At 40.2% G+C, this 7,738-nt stretch overlaps 1 protein-coding gene across 1 annotated transcript; it reads left to right on the top strand.

Moving 5' to 3' along the window:
- The first annotated feature begins 4 nt into the window (after nt 1-4).
- Nucleotides 5-7,178, top strand: MRPL22 (mitochondrial ribosomal protein L22). The gene is made up of 7 exons (XM_071759340.1): nt 5-82; nt 166-211; nt 2,659-2,794; nt 4,453-4,518; nt 5,035-5,112; nt 5,941-6,010; nt 6,890-7,178. The coding sequence occupies exons 1-7, from the start codon at nt 55-57 to the stop codon at nt 7,099-7,101; spliced, it is 636 nt and encodes a 211-aa protein (XP_071615441.1). The 5' UTR covers nt 5-54; the 3' UTR covers nt 7,102-7,178.
- Nucleotides 7,179-7,738: the final 560 nt, after the last annotated feature.

A 7,738-nucleotide genomic window follows, 5' to 3' on the forward strand; every position in this document is an offset into this window, starting at 1 on the left:
AACAATACACGTCACTACGTGTGAGCAGGAGGCGGTTGCCGCCAAGCGAGGAAGATGGCGGCGCGCTGGGCGCTGGGCACGGGTAAGGCTGAGGGGACGGAGCGGAGCGCTGGTTTGGGGGGGGTGTCTCGCTTATTCCTTGCCTAACGTGCTGCTCCCTTTCAGGTAGTGCCTCGGTCTGCGGTCTCCTTGGCTGGCTGCGTCCGGAGAGGTGAGCGTAGCTCTGCCCTGGTACCCGAGCAGGCCCTGTCCTCTGGCACCTCAGGCAATGGGACAGGGGGGGGTCCGGGGCTGGTGTCTCCCGGGTCGCTTGGCTCGGCCTTCGTGCTGGCTTCTCACTCTGCTCCGGAGCTATGGGGAGCAGGTCGCTCCGTGTCTTTGTAGTGTCTCGTTGCACCATGGAGGGGCAATGGAGATCTCTCTTTTCTGAACCCTTTCGATCGGGCATCCACATTTCTGGCTTTATGGTGCAGATCACAGTAACAAAGTTCCTGTGGGTCCCCTCCACGCTCTCCTCAGTCATTTGCATTGTTGCTCGCCTTTCTCCTCGGTCCAGAGGAAGAGCAAAGTGTGCTGGGGCAGCACTGGTCACTGTTAGCTCATCTGCAAACTTTGGAAGAAAGGCTGATGTGGGTTCTCGAAGGGCAGAGCTTTGGTCTCTGCTAGGGCTTATGGAGTGAAATTGCAGAGATCCGTGTCACTGAAGGAAGAAGAAAGAGACACATCTTGCCTTGCAGTTCAACAGTTAGATGCTAATTGTTTGTTTTACTTAGTTCTTCAGTCTGTATGTCTCCTGCTTGGTTCTTAAGTGTGAGTCTTTCTAGAAGGGTTCTCAGCTTTTTCCTGTCTTGTTCTCCTTGCTTACCTATGTATGATGGGTTTTTGTTTTTTGGTTACAACCCATTTCTGTTCTCTTTTTTCTATCTAAAGTTGACAGAGTTGCTTTCCATCTGAGGTTGGATTTCCTTGCAGTAGAGGGGTTGTAGATTCCTGAGTTTGTTGAATGTATTAATGTGTCCTGCTGATAGCAGGAAGATGATACTTAGTTCATTATTGCTTAAGTTAAATTGTGATAATGATGTGCTTGTTAAATATTTTTATGTATTAATGATACTACATCTGCTAATGATGATTAATATCTTTCTTGATGAGTGGAATTTTGGTAAATATCTGAAAAATTATTCCTTAACACGTGTATATTATGCTACCCTCTGCTGACAGGATGTGAAACCTTTATGGTGTACAAAGGCCTTTTGAAACTTATCAACATGTTGTGTTATCCAGTCACTTTTTTAAAAAGCTTTGCACATTTTGGCTACCCACGTGAAGCCGTTCAAGCCCAAGTGAAACTCAGTGTCTGGTTTAGAACTCTTTATTGTAATTGCTCAGTACTGTTTTATCAGTGTCTGCTTTAGTCAGCAGGGGGCAAGATGCAGCTTGGTTTTTCTGAATCTGAGGTGAGAGAACTGAAAACCAGAAACCCTTTCTATCAGCAATTTTATATCAGTTTTATTGCATTTTGAAAGCTGCTTATAATATATTTACTTTCAAATTTCAGAATGTTTGCTAACTTATAATACTTTGTCAATAGTCACCCCCCTGAAAAAACAGAAATATTTCCTGCTAAAAATGTTATTGGTGGAAGTCCCCTGAGTACTGGCTGGGCATTTTTAAAAATGAGTTATATGTGAGTAATGATCACAGCAGTGGCTGTGTCTTGGACAAGCTGGGGACACTTAGAATCATAGAATCTTAGAATAGGCTGGGTTGGAAGGGACCTCAGAGATCATCGAGTCCAACCCTTGATTAACTACTGCTGCAATCACTAGACCATGGCACTGAGTGCCACATCCAGGCTCTTTTTAAATGTCTCCAGGGACCAAGGGTCCACTACCTCCCTGGGCAGCCCGTTCCAATGTCTGATCACCCTTTCCATGAAAAAATTCTTTCTAATATCCAATCTGAACTTCCCCCGGCACAATTTAAGACCGTGCCCTCTTGTCTTACTGAGAGTTGCCTGGGAAAAGAGCCCCAACCCCCCCCTGGCTCCAACCTCCTTTCAGGGAGTTGTAGAGAGTGATGAGGTCTCCCCTGAGCCTCCTCTTCTCCAGCCTCAACACCCCCAGCTCCCTCAGCCTCTCCTCATAGGGCCTGTGTTCGAGTCCCTTCACCAGCCCAGTTGCCTCCTTTGGACCCACTCCAGGACCTCAATCTCCTTCCTGAACTGAGGGGCCCAGAACTGGACACAGGACTCAAGCTGTGGCCTCCCCAGGGCTGAGCACAGGGGCAGAATCACTTCCTTGGACCTGCTGGCCACGCTGTTCCTGATACAGGCCAGGATGCCATTGGCCTTCTTGGCTACCTGGGCACACTGCTGGCTCCTGTTCAGCTTCCTGTCAATCCAGAAATACAGAATACTTAATACAGAATATCCTGCTGTACCAGTGTCAGTTTGGGCTCATGGCTTGCTTTAGGAAGCCTGAAACTTCTTGCTGAATCAAAAAGTCCTTTCAGCATAAATTACAGAGAACTTCAGCAGCTTTTTGTGAGTAGCCAAGTGTTCTCTATCAGGGTTGGTAAGTTCACAAATTTCTGGATGGACTGGGCAGGAGCAAAGAAGTTGTGTTCAGCAGCAAAGACTGTGCTCTTGTCTTTCAGGTGGCTGGCAGCTGGTAGCCTCTTTCCTTTGTCCTGCATCCACACGAGCACATCCCTGCAGAAACTGGGGAAGTGGGAGAAAAAGAACAGGGTTGTTTATCCCCCACAGCTGCCTGGAGAACCTCGCAGACCAGCTGTAAGGTTACACTTGTGAATTTCCATGCCTGTTTGTGTTCAGCAGTTTTTTAACAGATTGTCCCAAGACACTTAATTTTATAGTTAAGACATTGTTTAAGATTTTAGTCAGTTTAGCATATGAAAATTGTAACAGTTAACATTATTTCAAGTGCTTTCCATTTGTAAGTTATATTGGAGTTTCAAGTGGCTTGTGGTTGGTCACCTGCCTAATATGTGATGCAAACTGCAAAGGTTTGCAAACTGCAAACTCCTCTGAGTTGCTGAACTACAAGGAGGTCATAGTGCTTACTTGAAATTTGACCTGTAAATGGAGAGGCTCTAAAGTTAGGTGGAGAGGGACATGGGGAGAAGATGGCATAGGACTGCAGAAGTGTTGTTTCTGTATAGACTGTAATGTGCAGTTGTTTCTTCAGTCTGTTGAATAATAACTTGTGTTTGCTGAATCATAAACAAAAGCAAAAAATAAATCTAAAATTTTTTTCGTGTTACCTGTATGGGCCTTTTGATTGTTCAAGAGAACTTCTGGAAAAGTCAGCATAAATAACATGGTCATTTTTAAAAATGTCATAACAGGTTGATTTCTGATAACAGCAGGTTTGTGGCTGGTTCTCCCTGTTCCCTCCTACTGATTAATTTTATAGTTGTGAAGTACCATTAAACACTAACAGAAACAAGCCTCTTAAGTTGCTCATGGAAACTCAGTGTTATGTATTTGGTCACTGAAGGGACTGCTTTCAATGCTGCTTTGTCTCTCTGAGGAATTAGGTGAATTATTCATTATTTTCCTTTTTTCAAGAACTGATATTTTGGAAATCCATTTCTAGTAATTGTTCTTAATTGGGAATTTGTATTGTGGCCTTGATTAAGCACTTGCTCAGCCAAATTAAGCTGAAAAGGGTAGTGGGATTTTTTTTTGTTGTTTTTTTGTTTGTTTGTTTTGGTTTGGTTTGGTTTGGTTTGGTTTTTTTGGATGTGTGCCATAAGCATTTATCACTTCTGTTAACAGGAGGGTCTAGGGTATAGAAACAAATGCTTTGTACTGGGCTGACCAGTGCAGTGTGTCTGAAAATGCAGTTATTGACCCACTCACTTATTAAATCAGTTCTGTCTGTGCATAGTGAATGCCATCTCCTTTCAAATTTGTATTGATTTTAAATTTTTCTGGCTAGTTTTGGTCCCTGTTGGTACAGTGATAATGTTAAATGGTCTTTGAAGAAAACTCTTTATGCCAATCAAACTTAAAACTTTTCTTCATTTCTGAAGAACTAAGTTCATTCTGGAAATACCATTTAGTCAGGGTTAGGACAGTAAGTTGGCTGGACAGCAGAACAGTGTTTTTAAGACTGAATGGGATGTAATTTTTACACTGCTTCAATAGGTGAGGAGCAGGAAAGGAAGATGTGATGGAAAATTTTCCAAATATCATTTTCAGGGCCTTTTAAGTTAATTCTCATAAGATTGTATTAACATTTTCTATATGACAGCTACATTTTTTTGTAATACCTTTCACATTTGAACTGAAAGCATCCCTGATTTGGTATGTTCATGTTAGAGTAGTCATAGTATTTTATTCCCAGTAAGAAAATAGATTATGGAGCAGATGTTGTTTTCACAGCAAAGTTACTGGTTCTCTAAACTTTTTTTTTTTTCATCTAGGAAATATATCACTGCCGGAGGGAAATAAAATACAGCAACAACAAGATGTGGTATCTGGCAAAGCTGGTAAGCAAAAAGTACTTTGTACTGTCTTTGTTAGAACATAAAATTTAATTGCTGTATTTGCCTTAATGGCCTACTTCAATCACAGTCTAATTAGCATCTTCATAATAGAGTCCTGGGGAAGAGCAGGCAGCTGTGCAGGCAAACAGTTGCTTGTAGTTTGGTTTAGCTGTTTTATTCTAGCATGCTCTCAAATGTGAACCCAAGATCATAAGCAGATTACTCACTGAAGATTTTTTGTGCTGTTTTCTGCCTATTAGTAGATGTCAAAGGGAACTTTGAAAGCTTGTAATGGTCTGGTTTTCTTGGTAAGGAAAAAATAAATGGGATATCTTACCAACATTTATTCAATATTTAACAGAGAAGTTCTGTGTGTAGGATACTACATTGAAAAAAATGTAATTAAGGGAACACATGATTTGCTTTCTATAATGGCAAAATAATTTAAATTTTCTCTTCTGGATAAAAGAAGGGAAAAACTTGTAATTGTGGAAATTAATGTTAACATTTTGATTGCAGATACAAGGAATGTCCATTGATCAGGCTCTTGCTCAGTTGGAATTTAGTGATAAAAAGGGAGCAAAGGTGATTAAAGAGGTATGTAGTGGTATTCTTTAACACTCCAGTGTTAACAGTTGCAAGAAAACTTTCAAATTAATACCCATCACCAGGGGTTTGGAGATATTTCTATTTCTGTATTATTCTTTTTCTATGAAGCCTCTTAGCAACACATCCAAACAACATTTATAGTGGTCCCACAGTGTTGTGATTTGTGAATAAGCAGAGGTGGCTTGTGCTGGATGTTTTAACTTATAATGATAAAGATTACCAGTGATAATTAGTTGTAATGATTATCAGTTGGTACTCTCTCTCTAACAATACTTAGTGTTAAGTTCATGGTAAATAATGCAGAATTCTTGTCAGTGATGGCTGTTGTATCTCTTTGTTTTGGTTCTTAACATTGTAAGAGAGAAAGGATGTCATCAGGGAAAGCACTGAGTTCTGTAAAGCCATGAAAGCTTTTCATACCCTGTAGGTAGGAGTATCAGATTCCTTACTTTCTCAGCCAAAAACATTGATTTCTGGGATAATAAGGGCAGAGGTATCCTGTTCTAGCTGAAAATATTGAATGGCCTCAGTTCATTTTGCCCCCCTTGGAATTTGTTTCTAGTCTAATTAGACAAAGGTTGATGGATGGAAGGCTGACAGTTGCTGGTGGGAACCATCTTTTTCCACCTCCTTCTTCCCCCAAAAATGTAATGAAGTTGTCCTGAGGCTTTTCAGTGTATATGCAAAAAATGTACTTATCTAAAAGGTATTGTCTTTTAACAGTTTTGATCTCTGTAGAATACTTTTTTTTTCTAGAAGTAAGAAATGGCATTGCTTGAATTCCTACTATTTCCATTTGTTTTTCTTTTGTTACAGGTCTTATTAGAAGCTCAGGAAATGGCAGTAAGAAATCACAATGTGGAATTCAAATCAAATTTACATATAGGTACTTCTTTTTTCTTCAGTGCAGAAAAGTGTCATCCCACCCTACAAAATAATTTCAGTCTTTAAGCTTTGTCTGTGGCTGGTGCTACAAGCTTTGCAGGATCAGAATCTAAGCTTTTGTTAGAAGCATAATAAAAGTAAATTAATATTGACTGGAGACTTTAAGAAAAAGGTTTTGTTATAGATGATTATATAATAACCTTGTAATTACAGAATATAATTGCCTAGAAAATGTTAGAGAAATGTTTACTTTGTAGATGGTTTTAGCCCTAAAGGGAAAAAATACCCATTTCACTTGATAGAGCATAAGTGTTACTAACCTGACCTCAGTCTTAAAGTAACCTGGATTGTGAAGTAGATTTGATAAGAATTCTTTGGAGCCTTCCAGGCCTCTGCTATAAGATGCTTTATCTGCTAGGGCAGAAATGGATATATAGATAATTTAAACATACCTCTGATGTATGCAATAAAGGGAAAAAGGGGGGAAAATGAAGTAAGACTTTTTCAGGAATTCATGAGACAAACTCCTGAAAAGCAGTGGAATTATTACCACCTTTAGAAGAGTTATATAATCTACTAAGTTCTCAGTGTAGCCTCCTTTGTATTTGTCCTTTACTAAAGATTTCTCTTTGCATGCATCCTTTCTGAACTCACCATTTTGGTGCTCCAGGAGAGTGTTAATTCCCCTCACGAGTTCCTCTAGAGCAGTAATCTGCTAAATGTAATGAAAAAAAAAAAAAAAAAAAGAAAAAAAAAAAAAAGGAATTAACTTTTCTCATGAAGTCCCAAGTACACTGGCACGACAGTGCTTCAGTTGCAGGTATGTAGTAGTTTATTCTTGACTGAACTTTCTTTCTCCCTGCCCACCTTTTTCCTTCAGCTATATCCATGTCAGGCAGAGGCAAGTACGTGAAGAGGATTCGTTACCATGGCAAGGGCATGTTTGGCATCATGAATATCTCCAGGTGCCACTACTTTGTGAAGCTGGTGGAAGGGCCTCCTCCTCCTCCAGAGCCCCCAAAGACTGGGTTTGATCAGGCAAAGGAATATGTGCAGCAACTGCGCAGCAGAACCCTTGTTAACACACTGTGAAAAACTTTTGTGAATATAGAGGTATTTCTTGTTTGTCAGTGTAACTGTGTAAAAAGAATAAAGCCATGTTTTACTTACATCTTTGGTGCTGCTGGAGCTGGATAATGCAAGAGTGATCATAAGCTTTTTCCTTATTTGTCAAGGCATAGGCATTGAAAATTCTTGGAAAAGCAGCAACAGATCTCACTTCTGACTTTTACTACAGAATTCAAGCTCCATCCTGGACTATCAAATCTGGAACATATAGTGCAAGTATAATGCTTGTAAGGAGCTGTGTCCTCAGGTTGATGCAGTTGTCTCCGTTGCATATGGTTGGATCTTTTATCATATAAATATGTGCTTGATGTTCATATTGCAAGGTCAGAACTTGGATTAAAATTACTAACCTTTGACATCTTGAAGTAGTTACAACAGTGGAACAAATCAAACAACAATAATAGCTGAGATTAAGAGTCATTAATTTATGGCTTTATCTGGGGTGTAGTGCTCCTTCCTTACAGCCTCTCATGCATCTTGGGTGTTGTGTCTGAGTGGGGAATAAAAAACTCATTTGAAGTTCAGGTTTTGACAAAGTCAGTAGGTGGCAATGTTTAGTTTTTCAGAGAGGAGAGTGGCAGTGAAAATGAACATAATGTTG

This window comes from Heliangelus exortis, chromosome 15 (genome assembly GCF_036169615.1).
Source record: "Heliangelus exortis chromosome 15, bHelExo1.hap1, whole genome shotgun sequence".
Classification (NCBI taxonomy): Eukaryota; Metazoa; Chordata; class Aves; order Apodiformes; family Trochilidae; genus Heliangelus; species Heliangelus exortis.

Bases quoted from the DNA above. Each gene is read 5' to 3' on its own strand.
- MRPL22 (XM_071759340.1), top strand. From the start codon at position 55: ATGGCGGCGCGCTGGGCGCTGGGCACGG. The intron at 2,795-4,452 runs GTAAGGTTACAC...TTTTTCATCTAG, and splicing joins GAGAACCTCGCAGACCAGCT to GAAATATATCACTGCCGGAG. The intron at 6,011-6,889 runs GTACTTCTTTTT...TTTTTCCTTCAG, and splicing joins CAAATCAAATTTACATATAG to CTATATCCATGTCAGGCAGA.